This window comes from Bemisia tabaci, chromosome 6, assembly GCF_918797505.1.
Source record: "Bemisia tabaci chromosome 6, PGI_BMITA_v3".
NCBI lineage: Eukaryota > Metazoa > Arthropoda > Insecta > Hemiptera > Aleyrodidae > Bemisia > Bemisia tabaci.
This window is the reverse complement of record NC_092798.1, coordinates 22,573,470-22,595,051: the sequence shown is the minus strand read 5'-3', so window position 1 is coordinate 22,595,051 and position 21,582 is coordinate 22,573,470. Positions and strand designations below refer to the sequence as shown.

Below are 21,582 nucleotides of genomic sequence, written 5' to 3'. Positions count from 1 at the left end.
CGGTTAGGACTTAACCCCTACCTTTTTTTCTCCGTGGTATTAACCATTGGAAAATCGGAAGAGTTTGAAGGTCCTCTTAAAGAGATCAACAGAAAGGGTTTCATTAAACTGGAACATTCAAAACATTATCATGTTTCAATGAGAGAAACGTAAATGTTGCAAAATTCTATTGCTAAAATGAGCAGAACTCAAGCGAAAACTTCTAAGGGAGGGTTGGCTTTTCCTAGGGTTTCATGAAAAATGAATAACCCAACATTTCTGGATCATTATTTATTATTTAAACATTTTTTTAAGAGTTTAGAATAAGTGAAAAAATCGTTAAGCTCAAGCTAAAGCCAGGAAGGAAGTGATGATCTCTAAAATATAGCAAAATGCAACGAAATTTTTTTTTATAATTACTTCCCGGTCCCATCTAAATTGAGCAACATTCTTTTGACTTTACGCCGCAGATATAAATGAAATTGTATTTAATTCTAGGGGATACAACTGAATGAAATCCCCAAATTCTTAAAAAGGGGCACAAAAAGCCGATTAGCCTTTTTTCGACAGGCTCGCTCAGGCTGTTGTCCTCTGCTCGCGTGATAACTGTATCTGTTTTTTCAAAACTTGATTTTTACGCAAATGCTCTCTTTTGAAACACGGCAATGTAGACTGCTGCGTAAATGCGGCCGAGTATGATTCGCGAGTGTAACCTTGAGAAAAAATGTGCGTTTTCCATGAAAAATTTCCATATCGTTGGCGAACATGACGCAAGAAGTTCTATCCTCCCTCGTTCGCATTCGAGTTTTTCTGATATTGTAGGGGTGGGGAGGGGGAGAGAGTAAAAGAGAAAAATTTATAAATGCGCATACCATGGAAGAAACTCCAACAGTTTTTCAAATTCCAGTCGATCGTGAAGAGTAGAGGTGCCATCTAGTTTGCTTTGTATGAGCCTTTGTCGACCGATCGTCGACCCTTCACGGGGTCATTAACTGTTGATAACTACTGCGGCATCTCTTTCAAGCGGTAAGTAACAGACCTCGTCTACTTGGAAATAACTGCAAAGATTTTTCTTCGGTTTTGAGTTCTACATTTTATTTCTAGGCCGGCCAAGACTTCAAAATGGTCGAATCCTAACGGCGCGATCACGGAGGAAAGACAATTCAAAAGTTAGAAGCGAACTGTAATAATTGCCCTGCGATAATATTCGGCGAGTATTGCTCTCCTCTAAAAGTTTTTATCCTCTCTCTAAATACCCTGAATAAAAAAGTTCGGTATTTTTTACCGAACCCTTCGCTATACGGTTGTTCGGTGGCACAAACCTAAGTATTGGGTTTCGTGGACCGAACGGCATTACGGCACATGGAACACATATTACCAACCGAGTTCGGTAGGGTTTCACCAAACTTCAAAGGTCATGGAAACTGATCATTCGGTAATTCGCACCGAATTCAGTACATATTCGGAGAAAGTCGGAAACGTTCGGTTGGCGTCTGTGTTGATTCATAGATATGTTCAAAGACGGTTTTCTTATTTTTGCCTTTGTCTCTTGTTAATTTTTGAAATCCATGTTGATATTTTTTCTGTGAGTAAATTTTCCTTTAAACATTTTTTTCATCTATTTTACGTTCCCAACTCCTTTGTGCATTGAATAAAATTTAATTTATATATGCGGTGTAAAGTCAAAAGAATGTTGCTCAATTTAGATGGGACCGGGAAGTAATTATAAAAAAAAAATTTTCGTTGCATTTGGCTATATTTTAGAGATCATCACTTCCTTCCTGGCTTTAGCTTGAGCTTAACGATTTTTTCACTTATTCTATACTCTTAAAAGAATGTTTAAATAATAAGTAATGATCCAGAAATGTTGGGTCATTCATTTTTCACTAATTTTATGATTTATTAATCGTATTTCATTTACTTCATTTTATTTATTTTAATAACTATTTATCCGTCCATATTTTGTTTTATTTTTTTCACGTGTTGCTCATTACTAATTCCTTTTAAAAACTTGATCTACTTAAATTAGTTTCGTATCCTTCAGTGTGAAACTGAATGATGTACCTACGGAATTGCAAGAATATCATTGCTACCAATCATTGAACCAGATGTGGGGACGTTCATTAGTGTTAAATTAGCCTCTACCCCCCCCCCCCCCCCGACATCCATTTCTGCGAGGCAGACTCGGGCGATCATCGAAGTTCAGCAATGTCGGGTAGTTAGTATGTACTTCGATGGGTGACCGCCTAGGGACCCAGGCGCAGCGTGGTTTGATCCCGTCCAACTTTGATTCTTGGGTACTCAAAGTCACGCCACTGGTACTGGTGTTCGTGATATAAAATAAACACAATAAACGTGTAGCGCGCCTAAATTTAATCATTTTGGCTGAAAAATAATCACCAAAAGTTCGGTGCAACGAACCGAATAATTCGGATAACCACAACCGAGCTATTCGGTAGTTCCGGTACCGAACTAGTTCACCAATTTATACCGAGTAGTTCGTGGTTCCATACATGCTCCTAACTATCCGGTTTGCATTATCGAACTTTTTTACTCGGTCTAGTTCTTTCGGGTATTCGGATCCGGCGGTGTGGCAAAAATCCTCTTTCCATAAAAAAAAGAAGAAGGTTACAACTCGCAACTCGCAACAAGCAACTCGCTTTTCGAACATCGCGTGCCGAACCAAAATCCATGACACAACTATTTCAACTCGTGAGCTTATCAAATTGCATCCATCGGGGTAAAAGCAAACTTGATTTCTCGCTCCCATTTTTAGTTATTCAGATGCTGAATTCCAACTTTCGCTCTACCTCGATGGCACTTTCAAACTGATTTTGTACGTAGAGTAAACGTTACCGGACGTTCCGCTGCGATGGTCATTGAAAACACGAAGATTACAACGAAAGTCGCTCGCCATTGCGCGGAGTTCCGAGTTCTTGAAAACACGAAGATTACAACGAAAGTCGCTCGCCATTCGAACATAGCGCTAAACTAAACTCCGTGATACAACCATCTTAACTCATGAGCCGCTCAAATTGCACCCATTTAGTTGAAGGCGAACTCTATTTCCCACTGATGCTTTTACTTATTCAGATATGAGTGCAAGAATGGTATTAAATTCTAACACTTGCGACTTATCTCAATGTCACTATATCAGAATTGTTTTCCGCCGGAAGAATCGAGTAAAAGCTACTGGACGTATCGCGGTACGACGCGACGGTAATTGATAAGGCAAAGATTCACAACGAAATTAACTCGTTCTTACCTGGATTTGAAACATCGGAAATTGCATGGGTTTTCAAGGCAAGAGGGGGAACTTTTTCAGCTTAATAAGTATCCGTTTAATATTGAAAATACAAACTGCTCACTCTGTAATTTAAATGAGGAAGAAGACACTTTTCATTTCATCGCAAAATGCCCCATATTGGCGCCATTTAGGCGCATGTACCTATAAAAAAAGATAAGATGGATAAAATAGAGTTTTTTGAAGTATTCAAAAAGGACCATTTAAGGATGTTAGCGCTTTATTATAAGTATGTGCATGTGTGATTATCGCCACGGGCTAGTACAAGCGTTTAATTATTAAGATGGTGAAGCACTGTACATTGAAAGACATCTTTTTAAGCTTTGTATTTTAATAAGTGAAATCATAAATATTGTGTTTTTTATTGAGAACTAACTTTTTATTAGAAGGGAGGAATTTTTTATTAAAAACTAATTTTTTAGGGAGGAATTTTTTAAAAATTAAAAGACTTATATTAAACTCTTACTTATATAGACTTATATTAATTACGGCGCAATGATATAACTATTTGAACTCTCCGGAATGCGTGAGGTATCACGCAGCATTTGAAGGCGTTTTCAAAACAGCCAAGATCCGTTATCGGAATAATCGTTTTGCATAGTTCACATTATTTTCTTTCCATTTCTAACCACTTGTTTAGTTATAATCCTCCTATAAAAACCACCCATTTGCTAAATACAATGGAGCTGGAGCGTAGTTCAGCTATGCATTCACCACTGCAAAAATGTCAAAGGAATCGACACGCCCAGCGTGCATGGAGGCTATTTCGATTTAAATCTTCCGTCACATTCTTACGGCGCAATGATACAACTATTTGAACTCTCTGGAATGCGTGAGGTATCACGCCGCATTTAAGGCGTTGTCAAAAAAGCCAAGTTTCGATACCTGGATTATTGTTTTGCATAGTTCATATTCATTTGTTATATTCCGTACCACTCGTTTATTTTTAATCCTCGTAGAAAAACCACCCATTTGTAAATACAATTCTAGCTGAAGCGCACTTCAGCTATGCATTCACCACTGCAAAAATGTCAAAGGAAATCGACACGCCTAGCGTGCATGGAGGCTATTTCCATTTAAATCTTCCGTCACATTCTTACGGCACAATGATACAACTATTTGAACTCTCCGGGATGCGGGGGGTATCACGCCGCATTTGTAAGTTGTAAGATGTAAAAGTTGTAAAGATGAAAAAGTTCCAGTTATTTCTGTTGTGCATATAATGATTTTGTTCCAAAATGTACCCATCCATTTCTAGTGTAAGCAACACCATTTAGAGTTTTTGTGATCTGATTTTGACGTGTCTCAAAATGAGATTCGAATTTGTGTGTTATCAGATGAAGTTCGCCGCAGCTCTGACGGCGCTCTTGTCGCTAAGCTTCATTGCGCAAGTATTCGGCGGTTACTTCATAGAGATCGCTGGGGAAAACCCTAAAGAGGCGGGCAAATTCAAAGGTGCGAAACAACGTATAGATGCGGAGCAGCCTGGCGCAGACAATGACGATGCGCAATCCTGTAAAAGTACCACAGAAGGCAAGTTATCCGGCCTGACGGGTGGACTGTATAAATGTTCAACTACCACGATACAACCAAAGGTCGTCTCTGTCACGGTACGCTAACACTAAGTCCTTATCAATCGCCCTAAAATGGATAGGACTAATTGGACAACATTTTGCAATTTGGAACTATAAATTCTAGCCTGGTTAAAAAAACAACGTATGTGCTCTATGTGCCATTAGTTTCCATATGCACATAAGTGTTTTTCCATAAGAGCCAGAATTTATAGTTCCAAATTGCAAAATGCAGTCCAATTAAGCAAAAGAGACATCGACGATGTAAGTTCGCACTCACGTATCTCGCTTTGCGACGCGACGCACAGTGCGGCCCTCTGTGGACAAAAGTCAAAAATTCACAACTCGACATCTGAATATTTTTTTCGGAATTTGTTATCTTAAAGATATTTTTGACTCACTATGATGGTTCATTTTCAAATTTTCCGCTCAAAACTACCTCAAATGTGGGTAGAAAGTGGGCAGGAAATAGGTCGGGAATCACTGGTCCGTAGGAAATACACGGGTAAAAGACGTCAACTTCAAATGGAGATTTCTCGCTTGAAACGCAAAATGCTCTGGGTGGTTGACATTTTCTTAATCCTCAGATATCCAACTTCAATTCTAAGAAAAAGATGTTGCGACTTTTTGCGACTATCAGAGATATTTGCAGTTAAAGTTTGGGTGTTTCACGTTGCTTTTACATTGTTAATACAGGGCTAATTCGAGGTTGCCAACTTCGAATGAACTTTTCTTGAAAAATACGCAAAAAAACCTGAGGTATAACATTTTCTTATTCCTCGAGTGTTTTACTTTGATAATGCCAAAGGGTTTTCCTATGTCGGTGCTGTTATCTTCATTATTTAAAGTTCAGTGTCTTTTGCCGATTTTTGTCCGCATCGTCCATAAGGGTGCCGCACTGTGCGACGTCGCAGACTTCCTGACACACTTCATTTTTCAAACGGAAAACCAATCAACGGTAATGCTTAAAAACTGCCGTGATTTTTCTTCTCTGCGCGAAGAGCATTCTGCGAAAACTTCAAGGAATGATGTCGATTTGTTCTCCTTTAAAAAAACAATTAAGGAGCGGAGATTTTCAAACACTGGAAACGAGATGCATGTTTGCGGTCTTAAAACGTCGATCGATATTTAAGTTGAGAGCTATGGAAAAAACCTTTGTGCATTAGACTAATTGTAAGACTAGCTTATACCTTGGTGGCTAAATGCATGCGATTCGATTCATAATAAGTGGCCCTGTTATGGTATTTTTGTATTATTTTAAATGCTCGTATATTTTATTTATCGGGTGTTCGGATTCCTTTAGATTTTTGTGAGTTCGTGCTCGTAAGTCTTTGTTATTGATTAGTAATACAATGTCTACCTCACACGATAGCTATCATTCAAGGGATTACGCGGGGTAAGATTTTTGTCAAATTACGTCCTTGGTTCTGTATAATTTTCAAGCGGGAAGCTCAACAATACGAGAACTGATGCACAGATTTTGGAGTTAAAAGTACCCGCTAAGCATATCGTGATGTTCGAGCCTATGTTTTCGCAAGGGGTGGTTGGCAAAAACATTTGGACTGCATTTTGCAATTTGGAACTATAAATTCTGGTTCTTCTGGAAAAACACTTAGGTGCATCGGGAAACTAATGGCACATGAATTGATTTAAAATCGGGCTGGAATTAATTTATAGTTCCAAATTCCAAAATGTAGTCCATTTTTTCTCGCTCTTGCAAACATGTGTAGCAGGCCTCTACTACACTTACCGCACTACCGAGTTATGTGATTGCCGACTTAAGCCGTCGAATTGTTTTCTGGTGTCATTCTTAAGATTCGCTACTAATTAAAGTTTGTTAAAAGGAACTTTAGGCTACTTAAAGTGAGGGGAGTCTTATTCAGTCTTTATTCAGTCAACATCCGCAAAGAATAGGTTTGAATCAGTGATTCGCCAACCACGTATCTCGGAATTCAGTACGTTGGACCTTAGTTCCACTAACACATAACTCGGTTTTTCGGTCATTTCTCCTGACAGACGAGAATATTATTCAAAATGATGCTAGAGTCTTATAAAGTATCTTATCCTTGCTGTCTTCAACAATTATTTCCCCTCTACCCTCAAAAATGAGGAATGTAGAGGGTTTTTTCCCTCCCCTGAAAAATCGCGTTTTCCGAGTTATGTGATTGCCGACTTACACCATCGATATATGACTCACCACAGCAGTGCCTTAAAAACCGGATACTTTCAATTGATTGATCAATCGACGATCGAATCTTTATTTAAAAAAAAAAAAAAAAAAAAAAAAAAAAAAAAAAAAAAAAAAAAAACCTGGAAGGAGCACATTAAAAACAGATTTTCTGTGTTTCAGGTTGCGATGAAGGATGAAGGAATGAGGGATGATGAAGTACGAGATATGATAGTCCAACGTACCGTCAATGAAGAAGTACGTTGCGTAATGGCTCCGAAGGATCGGTATTTACAGAAATCCTTATGGGAGCAGGCCTACCACGGGGCGAGCTTCTTCATGATCTCAGGCGCTCGGCTCAAAGACAACCAAATTCTGACCTTTAACGGAAAACAGGTGACAAAGCTCCCCGCGGTGATGATGATTGGATTTGCGCAGCAACACCCAGACTCCCCAGGATTCTTGCAAGAATATACCTGTACCGCGCGTAACGAAATAGCAACTGCCCCAGTGTTCGAGCCATATCTCCCTAGAACCCAAGAGGAGGTCGCGGCACTAACAGGATTATTCTGCTGCAACGACCCTTTGCTTTGTTTTGGCGACAAGAGAGCCGATGAGAGGGTAAAGATTATGAAATCTGTAAACATTGTTATCGATAATATCTCGAAAAGAATGAAAAAAAAAGATTATCTGAGGACTCCAATATCATCCAAATCGCTTCAGCGTTCGGGATCGCTTCAGAGGGCGGAATCACCAAAAAGAATTGATTCGGGTAGCAAGTCAATCAAGAAGTCAGAGTCAAGGAACGACGACGAGGTAAGTAGAATTTTTGGACCTCTGCATGCATTCGTATGAACATTCCAAGTCGCCGAGGCCATCGCGAGGATAAATCGTCAACCACCCAAACAGCAAATTCGGCCCCCTTCTCCTTCCCGCTCAATGAGGGGGTTAAGAAACTAGAAAAAGGAGGGTTGGTAGCAAAGCTAAGCTAACGGATAAGAAACGTTCCACTGTAAAACTAAAAAAAAGATTCTCATTATTCCCAAAAATAAAAGCAGCACGGCGAACATGTACAACAGAAACGCATACAGCGGTTATGTTAAGAGCTATGTATGAGCTATCCAACGATTCATTGATATTTCGGAGAGGGGCAAATGTGTCGCAAGATTTAAGCTTTCGAAGTTCATATGATGCAGTTAATGAGGTTGCAAGGCGTGCCTTGTTGGATGATAAACGACATGGTATTTCATCCAAAAGTACGTTCCTGTTATAATAATCAGGAAGTCATGCACGAAAGCCTGTAACCAATCCATGTCCATGTTTTTGATCCATTTTTCTGTAGATAAACCATTTATTTTATTCCTAAATAAAGGGAAAATAAGAAATTTCCCGATGAATTTGGCAACTGTGGGTACAAATCAACCATAAATTGAAGCCCTTTATACGCGCTATCCTAGCGGTTCCCAACCTTTTAGGCCGTGGACCACCTTCTTCCGAGAGAGGAGGCCGCGGATAGCACCAACAAAAAGGAACGGTTTTTTGGGGGGTTTGTTTTTTGAATTCGACTTATCACAAGTGCTATAATAGAAAAAAGGTAGGGGGAACCACCTAACAGTTACCAAGTCAAAGAAGAGGAACAAAGCGTTGAGACTAGCATCTCTGCACCAATTTGTCATTATACATACATAAAAGCAGCTTTCATGGCGCTCTTCGGCGCTTTGCGACACCTAGCCGCCCAAGTCCTGCATCTTCCCAAAGAATTTCAGGGAGTTGGCACTCCCTCATTCCCTATAAAACCCCCTGTCGACACCCTTTCACTGGGCGTCCCCTCCGTCTCCGTCTAGAAGGGACATAATCAAGCAACTGCTTCGGCAGCCTTTTTAACCTTCATCCTGTTACCTCGACGATACCAGACAAGCTATTTGGTCATGACGTCGGATACGATGCCATTTTCCTCAGAGTACCTTTTTAGACAGAGTATGGCCATTTCTGTGCCGGTCTTTTATTGGTCGCCAGCAAATAGGCTGACACGATGTTCCTACGGCCGTAAATAAACAAACAAGATGGCTGCTATCAGCACGCAAGTTTGAGGTTATGCACATCATACATCCTCCTGTGATAAACACGAAAGGCAATTAACAGTGTTTTCATGTGTTTTTCATATGTTATTCGTAGCTATGCTATTCTAAATTGTTACTGCCGTATAATTGAAATTTTTTTCAAATTTTAGCTTCTTATCAATGTTACGATGAGTCTCCATCTCGTTTGTTTATTTACGGCCGTAAGATCATCATGAAGCCTAAAAACTCGTTGACCAATCAAAAAGCGGCACAGTTTTCCTGTAGTTTAAAGGTGCGAATGGCCATACTCTGTCTGAAAAAGTTACTCTAATTTTCCTCTCGCATGATGACTCACTCTATCATTGCGGACCCGATCTCTTCTAGAAATTCCAGCCGACCGGTGGATTCATCATCATCCGGATTAGTATTAGAAAGTTGGATCCTCAGCTCCGACTCTAGGCTGATTAGTCTAGATTATGTAGAGCTAAAATTTTGAACTTAGCGACTTTATTAATACTAGCCTAGGGGCTGCCCGTCGAGGCCTTCCCTCCCATTCGGCTGCTTCGAACTCGCACTATCCCTACCGTCCCCTGTTCGACTCGAATACATGATGATATATATATTCGCGCCTACAACTCACTCTGGCGTCCTGCGATACCTAAAAGCCACAAATGCCTATCCTCCCAGAGGTTATCAGGCAACTGACACCGCAACATCTCTTCGTCAACGCCCTGCCGCCACCCCTTTGCGGGACGTCCCCGTCGCCTCTTCCAAGGGGGTACCCAATCCAGAACTTGTCTGAGCAACCTCTCCTCCGACATTCTTTGCACATGTCCGTACCAGCATAGCTGCCTGGACATGACGTCGTGCACGATATCTTATTCAACCTGCATCACCTGGCGAATTCTTTCATTACGGACACGGCCCCGTCACGAAATACCGGCAGATCATCGCCAAAAATCCATTTCAGTTGCCCTCAACATTTCTTGCGTTCTTTTCGTCAAAGGCTACACTTCACTTCCATCCTGCCATGCTAAGGAAGATCGCCGTATGAACCTTCAGGCGTTGCCAAGTTTCCTTCCATAAAAGCCAAGTTTACTAAGATTATTGTGAATATTTTTTTCCAAAATTTTTCAACAAATGTTTTACGCAATTTAATCTAAAATATCGGAAAATTTAAAAGAAAATGTGCATGACTGTTGCAAAAAACACATGTTTTATCAAGGGAAATTTGGCAACTCTCGGATGTTCATACGGCCTTTTTCCTTAACACGGCAGCATAGAGCAAGATACTTTTGGAACGGAATAAAGTGGAATCTTTCCTCGTCCATATTAATGATGATAATTTCGAATCAATCAAGGTTTGAATTCGTCACAACGACAAACAGACTTCAATATCAAAGTGACCGTGAAAATTCTTCCTTTCCGCAGAAAATAATTTTTTTCGGTCTTGCTGCTTGTCAGCCGAAAAATAAAAAATATCGGCGAGCTTTCGCGGACCAGCAAGTAGCAGCCCGCGGACCACCGCACAGTGCGGAATCCCACGGACAATCGAAAACTGACCCTCATATTTTCTAAATATTTGTGATCAAGACAAGTTTTCGGACACGAGGGCATACTTTTGTTTTAATTTCCTCCAAAAACCCGTCTAGATATGGGTTTGAAGTGCAAGTTAATTCGATCGAAAAGGAACTGTCCCGTAAGAAATACACAGTATTTTGGTTGTCAACTTATTTAGATAAAACTTTCTAAAAAACTGGGAATATCCCTTTGGAAGGTTGACATGTCCTCACTCTTTGGACACTCAATTTTAATCCTTCAAAAGAACTTTTGCAACTTTTTGCAACTATCGGAGATATTTGCATTTAAAAATTGGTAAAACCAGGTTAAACTCAGCAATTTTAGTCGCAATATTTAGTTTCATAACTTTTAAATATACGTGCATTTAACGGATAGCCTCTTTTGGCCCATTGCGCCGCCTCTTAGATGATTGAGAAAGTCAAAATTCGTTAAACAAAGGTCCTGTGGAGCTCAACTAAATATCTAATGCCTTTTTTGGCTCCGTATGTCTATTTTAACGGTGCCCTAGATTTTGTCCACACCGCTTATGGAAGTTTCGCACTGCGTACCGGTTGGGAACTACTGCGCTATCCACTCAAGTTAATACAGCAATTCGATATCTTTAACTGTGAAAAAGCTATGTCTGCAAACGTGTTTCGACTTAAAATAATGGCAACGTCGCGTTTCGGGTGTTGGTCTCAAAATCAACGCCGGGTCCAGAGTCAGGAAGCACCTCCCTGCGAATTTGAGCCGAGTCTGAAATGAAATTAACAAACTGAGTTCAGAGTAGTGCGAATGCCGCGGGCCCTCAAAAAGCACGTCAAGTTGAACTTAGAGCATTTGAACTTTGAAGTAGAAGTACCTGCATAGGGGGGGGGGGGGAGGGGGCAGACGCCACATTGGGGGGAGGGGGTATTTCGTGTTTTTGTTTTTATTTCGTATTGTTTGTACCTTTTTGCTGCGGTACACGGACTTTATGTCCACTTTTTTTACGATCACAGACTTTTCGTCCACAATTTTTACGTCCACAGTTCTAAAGCCTATTCACTATTGTTAAGTCCATTACTTAAACGTCCACTAAGTTAAGTCCACAAATGTAAAGTCCACTAAAATCAAATTCAAAATTGATTTAATCTCCACCTACCCTTCTTTTCATTTTGCAATGAGATTTAAAATATTTTTACACTAGCAGGAAACCCGTGCTACGCACAGGAAAACCCCCACCATCAGCAATCACTGTGATTAGTGATCAGTTACTAATTGTGTTTCTGAATTATTTTTTACTATTTCAAAATTGGCGAGACGCACTGGTTTGATAAAAATGCAGAGCTTAGTAGTATGCTGATTAAAGCTGCTATTTTGGTCTGTTCTGCAGTAAGGTCATATGATCATTATAATAATCAACAATACCCAATCAAAAGTTGGTTATTTTCATAAAGATGTGTTACTTTTGTCAGTCCAATGTTTAATTGAAGTTACAGCTGGTGAGTTTCAGCCGCGAAAATTACGGGATTTAACCAACGGTTTCGTTTAATTCTCAGCAATGGCGGGTTTGTCATCGACATCGCGGAGAAAACGTGATTTTTCCAGGGATTTTGAAAAACAAATTAGAAATTACACGATAATCACCACGATATCACGGCAAATACGTCGTGTTCCTGGCGAATTTCTAAGAGTATTATAATTGCGCGTTATTCAAATCAATATCGTGGCATACACGCGAATTTCTTACTCAACTAAGACTACGTAAATGTGCGCATAAAACTCATAAACATCTGTTACTTGGGATGGGCGAAAACGTATGATTTTCCTTCAATTTTTTATGATACCACATACCCACTCCGGAGTTCAAATAGTTGCTCGCTTCATTTCTGCTTGTTAAAAGTGACGAATTGCAAGAATCCAATCTCGATTTTACGAGAACTATGGGATGTAACCATCGGTTTCCTTGTATAAGATTTAATGCTTTGAAATTAAGAAAAAAAAAAAGGAAAAAACATTAGCGATGATCCAAAATTTTGCAAGTATGACTCATGTGTTTCGGTAAACTATGATAGAAACAGAAAGCAGGTGGAGAATGTCGAAACGATGTTCTAGTTTTGCTCTGCTGTCAGCACCGCGTCTGCAGGCGCTGTTCGACCGAGCCGTCATCACAGTACAAAACGCCTTCAATATAGCGAGCAGCAATGTGGACATCCCCCGTGGTGAAATAGTTGTATCAAGAGCGCCTTCCACGATCGGAGTCAAGTATTGATGAAATGCGCGCAAAAACCCCGCTTCTCCTCCGATTGCAACGTTGCACACCGTCTTTATGTTCCATTTGGGTTTATTTATTTTATTTTTGAAGCCAAACAACAGCTTCTCTCAAAATTTTTCGAGAATTCGCCTAAATCATTTCAAAACAGAACTAATGCACAGACAGATTTTCCAGATTTTCACATCCCTGAGAGAGTAGCCCGGCAACGGATGCACGAGTCGGAGCTCGCAAAAATCATGGCGCGGCGTTTCCAACAGCGCGACGCCGAACTCGTTCCATCCTCCTCGCACTCGTTGGACGCCGAACTCCTTCCATCTTCTTCGCACCCGTTGCGCGTACCAGAAGAACGTACGTAAAATTTATCAGCTGTCTTCCAGCGCGAGACGCGGAAATCGCTCTATCTCGCTCGCACTCTCTCTCGCACCCGTTGTCCTTACGGAAAAATCGACCCACGCGAATCGCGATATCCCGCGAACCGGCGGGCGGATCGCGAAATCCTCCCTTATCCGGCGCCTCGGGGTAGAGAGGGATCCCAGTGCGGAATCTCAGGGTCACACGGCCTCCCGTTCACGAGATCCGCTGATACGTGAGTGAGTGAGTCAGTCAGTCAGTCAGTGAGTGAGTCAATCAACGTGAAGTCTACTTTATTAGTATAGATTATTACTGAAAAATGCTTAATTTGGCATTGGAGCGTTTCCTAGGCTCCCGCTTTGGTTTTCATCTAATCATATCCATACAGTGTGCACATGAACATATGTTTTTATCTGCTCTTAGTTCATGCGATGAACCCAATATTACCATCAAAATTCTAAAACTCTTCACCTCTCTTAATTTAAAAATCTAAATTTTCGTTTATACTCCCATTTTCAAAATTATCTGTAAAGACGTTAATAGCCTGAGACTGCTGAATGTCTTAAAATTATAATGACTAACTAACTCTTTCATGACTTGATTCATGAATGAAATGTTTGTAAGAATGAAGGCAGTAGTAATGTGCATTTATTTTTGAGGTGGTTCCTATGAGAAGAAAAAATGTGGACATAACATGTCCACAATTTGGACAATTTTGGACATATTCATGGTTGGAAATTAAATCATGTGGACTTAATAAAGACTGGACTTAACGTTTAGTGGACATAAATAGCGGTGGACATTTATTTAATGGACGAAAGGTAGATGGACATAAAGTCCTGGAAGCAGCAAAAAATGTCAATCTCTCCCCTCAGTTATACTGTAAGATTTTATTCGAGGATCGTGAACATTGAATTACATTTTGCAATTCGAAACTAAAATTTTTGGCTCATCTGCAAAAACACTCATATGCAGAAGGAACTTAACGATGCATACGGGGTGTCCCAGACTACCCGTACCAGGCATTTTTTTCGGTTGGTTTAGGTCGCACGAAGTCGGGACCGCGGGGTTGAATAGAGAATCGATCCAAAAGAATTCGAATTTCATAGTTCCGAAGCCCCCTAGCTCCCCGTGGGTAGTGAACGGAGGGGGGAGGGGGGGCTTCATTTCAAATGCCGGGGTTCCCTTCCGCGGAATCGCAAATTGATGGCATCCGAATTGAACACTGCAACAAATTTAAAATTTAATTACGCCTAGGAGTTAAAATTGACTCAATCAACCCCCAAAAGTATTCACCCGAAGAGGGGGTCGGCGCCTTCTCCACAAATTGCTCATTGGTCGGAAAACTTACGTAGATTCTTCGGAAAAAGATGGTATGATAGTGTCTCCCTCCCCCTCAAATCGCCAAGAGATGTCAAGGAAGCTCTAAAACCATGAAATTTGAATTCCTCGATGTCAGTTGATCAGCATCCCAGTCAGCACCGCAATATTTTTAAAACATTTTTGACATTATTTTGTAATTATTTTTAAAACATTGTCAAAATATTTTCAAAATTGCTACATGTTAACTCCATGTACATATTTTAAAAATATTTCCAAGGAAAATTTTAAACATATTTTCAAGGAAAATTTTAAGAATATTTTCAAGGAAAATTTTAAAAATATTTTCAAAATATTTTATCGAAAATATTTTACCGGAATGTTTACCTATTTGTATACCATGCGCGCTCTATCAATGGTTATTGACACTATTCCCTTCTGTATACTCAGCGCGCTCTGTCAAGTAGATGTGGAAGTACAGACAAATTTCGTCATTTTCATAGTACTGCAATTTTATTACATTTGAAACATGAAATACACAAGTACTGAACATTTTAAACCACTTACCTGAATTCCTGCGACGTTTAGGAGCGTAAAATACCCGGACGCCCTCGTGCGGACTGGAACCTGGGCCGCGGGTTTGGTAGCCGAGCATTCTAGCCACTGAGCCACAGAGAGCTCATGGTGGGCCGGGTTAAAATCACGCCTGTTATAGCATGCGTTGCGTCAGTGCGCGGCTCGTTCCTGTTATTTGTTTTTTTCGATCTCACGTAATAGGTACTTACATTAAATTTACACTAATGTAAATAACACCTCATAATAACTGAAAATAAGGACTTGAAAATATTTTTAAAAAATATTTTTAAAATAATTCAAAAATATTGTTTGTAAATATTTTTTAAAAAATACTTTAAAAATATTTTCAAAACTTTTTTATTAATATTTTAAAAATGTTTACAGACAATATTTTTGAATTATTTTCAAAATATTTTCGAAACCATATTTTCAAAATATTACTTTAAAAAGTTTTGAAATATTTTTGAAAATAGTTGGAAAATATTTTTTAAAAATTATTTACGTGACAATATTATAAAAATATTTTTATGCTTTCATTTTATAAATAATTACATTAAATATTTTTACAATATTGCTATGTAAATTATTTTTTAAAAGTATTTTCCAATTATTTTCAAAAATTTTCAGCAATGTTATTTAAAACTTTTTCAAAAATATTTTTTAAAACTATTTTAAAAAAGTTGTATCAATATTTTTCAGAGGATATTTTAATAGCAATAATGAAAATATTTTTAAAATGTTTTTAAAAAATTGCGGACTGACTGGGATACCATTCTCTAAAGAATCCACGTAAAATTTCCGACCAATGAGCAATTTGTGGAGCGGGCACCGACCCTTTCTTCAGGTGGATACTTTTGGGGGTTGAGAGGGTCAATTTGAACGGTGTGCTGTACTGTGATACATCCGAGTAATTTCAAAAAGCGAGCCCCACTGGCACGCTTAAAAATGCCTGGTACGGGTGGTTTGGGACACCCTGTTTGTGCGTCGTTTCTAAACTGAGCCCGAAATTGTAGTTCCAAATTACAAAATGTAGTCCAATGGGCCTGTTGCAAACTTTTGCTAGAGCAAAACTAAGAGTTGTATCCTGCAGATAATGCCTCAAAAATCACGATGAGCGCATCGGCAAAGTCTGAAATGCACTCATAACTTCACAATCTGCGTAAGAAATTTGCGGTTTTTTGAGCTTCCCGCTTCGAAAACGATACTACGGTACAGGTGAACATTTTGTTAGAGGAGTCGTTCCATTGGCGACAATACTCATCATGGCCGACGCCAGTCCGCCAAAACACGTGTGATGGGACGAGATAACACCTGAACAGGATTAAACCATATAACAATCGGCGTGTTTACGTTCATATTTTCCTCGCCCGCCTTAACTGACCTTGAACTCTCCTCGAATCACGCGAGGAACTTCGCAAGCGTCGGCCATGATGAATATTGCCGACGATGGAGCGACTCCTCAAACACAAACGTCAAACAAAATGTTCACCTGTGCAGTAGTATCGTTTTTGAAGCGGGAAGCTCAAAATAACGCAAATTTTTTACGCAGATTGTGAATTTATGAGTGCATTTCAGACTTTGCCGACGCGCTCATCGTGATTTTTGAGGCATTATCTATAGGAAACAACTCTTCATTCTGCTCTAGCAAAAGTTTGCAACAGGCCCATTGTCTTCTGCCTAATATTATGTTTGGAGGCTTTTTAAACATCCCTTAATCGCGATGCAAGTATATAGTAAGAGCTAGGAGACCGGGCTAATATCCCTGTGCTAAACAAGGAATGTATGAGAATCTGGCGACTTACATATTACAGATTTTATCCGTAGGGAAGCTTTTCAACCATTCGGTTATCGCCAGCCTACACAACATTTCGTGTTTTCACCACCAGATTGTCACCATCATATGTTAGCCCGAGTCTGATTAATTCCTTGGTTAGCACAGGGATATGAACCCCGTCTCCTAGTTACCAATCGAAAGGATTTGCCATTACTTCAAGCATAATGCTTGTTTACTTTAAGAATATCGTAAGAGACCTCCCTGAAGAAAGAAATTTTCCTAATAATAGAGTCCCTTTATACCCAGAGTTAAGACAACTCACTTTTGGTTGGGCTGAAAGTGGCCTAAAAAAAATCCAATTCTGATTGGTTCTCGCTCATGGAGGCCGAAACGAGTGCACCAAGATGGCGGTACCTCGAATGTGAACAAGAATAATGAAAATATTACCTAATTGTGGTTTATCAAGAGTAAATTGTTATTTCCATCGGTCTAAAATGAAGATAGATTAAGAAATTATTCACAAACCAATCTAATTTTCGTTTTAATTGATCAATTTGTTGATGTTGTTGTTTTTGTGTGACAGACATCGCAGGATTCCTGATCCTTATCCCTCAATATCGTTCGTTTGGGTGCACTCGTTTCGGCCTCCATGGCCAGCCAAGGCCGGCTGCCAGTCAGCTGATAATCGAGTTGTCTCAACTCTGGGTATAAAGGGACTCTAAATAAAAGTGAGTCAGAAGTCAGTTTGATGACAGCTCGAGCAGCCGGAACAGGCAACAGCCTGCGTCACACTATCAAAATACTCCATCAAAATGTCAAGGTCAAGGGCTGTGATTCGTCCAAGTCATCGAATTATCCAATCACAACACCTACCCTTGATACTTTGATGGCTAGCATTGACATTGAAACACAGGCTTAAAGGCAGCCTCGGTTTTCAGGCTGACGTCAGACTGATTTAGACCGGCATACTTGAACTAGAGTACCTTTATAGACAGAGTATGGCCATTTCTGTTCCGGTTTTTCATTGGTCGCGTGAAAATAGGCTGACACGTTGTTCTTACGGCCGTAAATAAACAAGCAAGATGGCTTTTATCAGCAAGCAAGTTTGAGGTTATGCACATCTTACATCCTCCTGTGATAAAGGTGAAAGGCGATTTAACAATGTTTTCGTGTGTATTTCGTGTGTTATTCGTAGATATGCTGGTTTAAATTGTTACTGCTGTATAGTTGAAATTATAGTCTTTAGCTTCTTTTCGATGTTACGGTGAGCCGCCATCTTGTTCGTTTATGTACGGCCGTAAGAGCAGCATGAAGCCTAAAAACTCGTTGACCAATCAAAAAGCGGGACAGTTTTCCTGTAGTAAAAAGATACGAATGGCCATACTCTGTCTGTAAAGGTACTCTAACTTGAACCAGGCACGACCCACAAAGATTTGCGGTGGATTGTTCTAGAGTACCTGTATAGCGAGAGTATGGACAGATCGCTTCATGGAGGTCTTAGGGCCCAAAAATGCAGCCACCCTTCTAACCAACTTCTAACGCACAAAATTTCACTGCCAGTCTGCAGATTCCAATTCTAACCAAGATGGCTAAGAATGTACATAAATGAGCGTTCTTCCGCAAAACGAGTAAATTCATGCAAAAACTAAGTCAAATACGTGCTTTATAAACGATGGCTCGTAAGAATTGTATTAGTAAAGCGCTCTGGATAATTGAGATTCATAAGTTGGCTGCATTTCTGGGCCCTAACTTTATTCGCGGAGACATCGGTGAAGGCCTGATGGATTTTTGGAGTTTCACATCCGTCTATACTCCTGCTATACAGGCTGTACTCTAGATTGTTCAAGCTTTTTCCCCACATTTTCCAGGTCAAGTTGACAGCAACGTCATCTATGAGAAACCTATTCAAATGGAAATCGAGGTCGTGGTCGTTCAGCCAATTGTTACCGGGAATAACATCGAGATCACAGTCCGGGAGAAAGTCGGGATCACAGTCCGGGAGAGTGTCGGGGAGATGGTCAGGCCCGCCATCGGGCACGCAGTCACCAAACTTGTCGCGTAGCGCCTCAATGGATTCGACTTATAAAAACATCGCGTTGGACACAGAGGAATCGGCCGCGGCAACGCTAAGTCCGGGGAAGCAGAGTGAAGATGCGGAGCAACTACGAAGAGAAGAAGAGAGGCAAAACCTACACATCCTCATCAAGATCATGCTCAACTCCGTCATCGATCCTTGTTACATCTTATACCTTAAGGGAGGAAAAGGAAGACTGTCGAATGAAACAATAAAATTAATCGAAAATAACTGCAAGCTACAATGCACCCTCATGGCCAGAGCAGCAGAGATTGGTAATGGATCGTATGGGAAGAGAGGTTGCGACCGCATAGCACTCTACCGAGGCAACTGTGATTCTGCCGTTAAAGCGTGCTTATGCCATGTGATAGAGAAAGAGGCGAAAACTGTTAGAGAAAGAGCAAAGGAAAAGGTGGGTAAAATGATTAATATGTTTTCCCCTTTGAAAATGACGTACTGCAACAATCAAGTGAGAAACCACTTGGCTCCGATCTCGCAATGCACGTGATAGCCTGATCATATACGATTTTCGTCAATGTCTATAACTGTGACGTTGTCAGTATAAACTGGTATGATGTCACGATTAGACCGTTTTCGTGAATAATACGAGTAGAATATCCATGACCCTGACTTCTCATCACTTCCGTCATATACTCAATGTTCGACCTATGGACATTGATGACAAATGTAATTAGAACCAATAGAGAATTCACGAGGGTTATCGAGAAAAACAGGTATCCTGCAAAACTTCTCGCAAACCGTGAATAATGGGAAAATCTCAATAGCGTCGTTTGTTTTATCATATTAAGTATACTAAATTTTATATCAAAACTGTATAATTATTGTGATTGTCTTAGAATAAAATTCTTTGGAAAACGCTGACTGCTTTCCAAACATTTATCACCCCGGCATTTTTTTACTAACATATTTAAAAATTAAAAAGCTTCTCCAACGTTAGGTATACTTATTATACTTGGATCTTATACAGGGTGATCCAAAAGTCCCTTCCATTCCCTCTAATTTTTTAATTGAGGTAAAGATTTGAAACTTGGGGGGTTGTTTCCGGGTCAAAAGGGAGCTACTTTTTTGCCCCCCTACAATTTTTAGGGAGGGGAAGACCCTCTTTGTGATAGCTTGTTTGAAAGAGCATAAAAAAAGAAAACTTTTCGCGCAAACCCGAAGTCGATATCTCAAACCGTTTCAAAACGGCGCGCGGCGGCCGGTTAAAGTTCAAAATGGCCGAAAACTCACACCGGTTCTTTGTCAATGGATTTGGGCGAAAATCGGTATCTAGAGGTATTTTGACATGAAAAAAACGAATTTGACGTTAGATTTTCCAAGAAACCGAAATTTCCAAAATGGCCGCCGGTTAAAGTTCAAAATGGCCGAAAATTGCCACCTCGGTTTTATGCTGATTGATTTGCCTAAAACAATTGTCAATAGGATGACGGAAGAGAGGCTGCCAAAAAAGATGCTTGATTGGGTTCCTCCTGGGAGGAGACGTAGGGGACGCCGTGTGAGAGGTTGGCGACAGGTGGTGTTAAATGAGATGAGGGAGTGTCAACTCCCTGATGACCTGTGGGAAGACCGAGCTTTGTGGCGATTAGGCGTCGTGAAGCGCCAAAGAGCGCTATAAAAGCGACTCATATGTATATTTGCTTAAAACTTGGAATTTGAGGGTATTTTGGCATAAGATTAACACATTTGAACTTAGATTTCTTAGAAAACCAATTTTTGGTCATTTTGAACTTTATCCAGCGGTCATTTTGAACTTTATCCAGCGGTCATTTTGGAAATTTGGAATCCTAAAATTTTTGTGTGAGGTTATGTTCTATTGTATGAACCGAACGATACATCAAACCACTATCGAATACGATCCATACAGGGCCTTGTAAAAGTTTGGCTCCCCCCCTCCACTCTTTAACTTTTGATCGGTCGCTTTCAGACAAATGGAATTTTTACACTGTTCTTTGGATGAAAGGAACTACTTTTGGGCATACTTAAAATTTTGGAGGCGGCCCGCGGCACCCCCAGGCTGCTGGGTGGACCCAAACTCAAAATTACCGAATGACAATTTCAAGGACAATGAAAAAAAATTATGAGCTAATATGGGAGTCTTTACGATATGCTCCGCCGAGATATTTGCGACCAAAATATAAAATAGTCCTGTTTTCTAAAAATCGTTTGCACTGATTACAAATTCCTAAGGAATTATACTTGTAATTCCAATGTTCAACATTGCAAAACTTGCAAGAAAAATTGCAAATTTCGACATTGCAGGTCACAAACCGGCTACTCCGGGGGTACTCCATACGGCGTTCCTCGTTACGACACGGAATGCGAGGAGACACATTTCGTAGTCTCCCAGAGGAAGGAACGAAACTCCATTCTAATGTTACCAATTTGACTTGAACAATAAATTTTTTTTTTATAAAAACACATTGGTGCAATTTTCATCCAAAATTCTCTGATTTTAGCATGAAATCTGAGAAAAAATCAGTGAAACTGTCATTTACACAAATGCTAGAGTCCCTTTATACCCAGAGTTAAGACAACTCGATTATCAGCTGACTGGCAGCCGGCCTTGGC

The 21,582-nt window shown here is 40.1% G+C and overlaps 1 protein-coding gene across 1 annotated transcript; it reads left to right on the top strand.

Annotated features, from left to right (window-relative positions):
* The first annotated feature begins 832 nt into the window (after positions 1–832).
* Positions 833–20,364, top strand: LOC109040554 (uncharacterized). The gene is made up of 4 exons (XM_019056532.2): positions 833–1,005; positions 4,621–4,893; positions 7,205–7,837; positions 18,788–20,364. The coding sequence occupies exons 2-4, from the start codon at positions 4,621–4,623 to the stop codon at positions 19,499–19,501; spliced, it is 1,620 nt and encodes a 539-aa protein (XP_018912077.2). The 5' UTR covers positions 833–1,005; the 3' UTR covers positions 19,502–20,364.
* Positions 20,365–21,582: the final 1,218 nt, after the last annotated feature.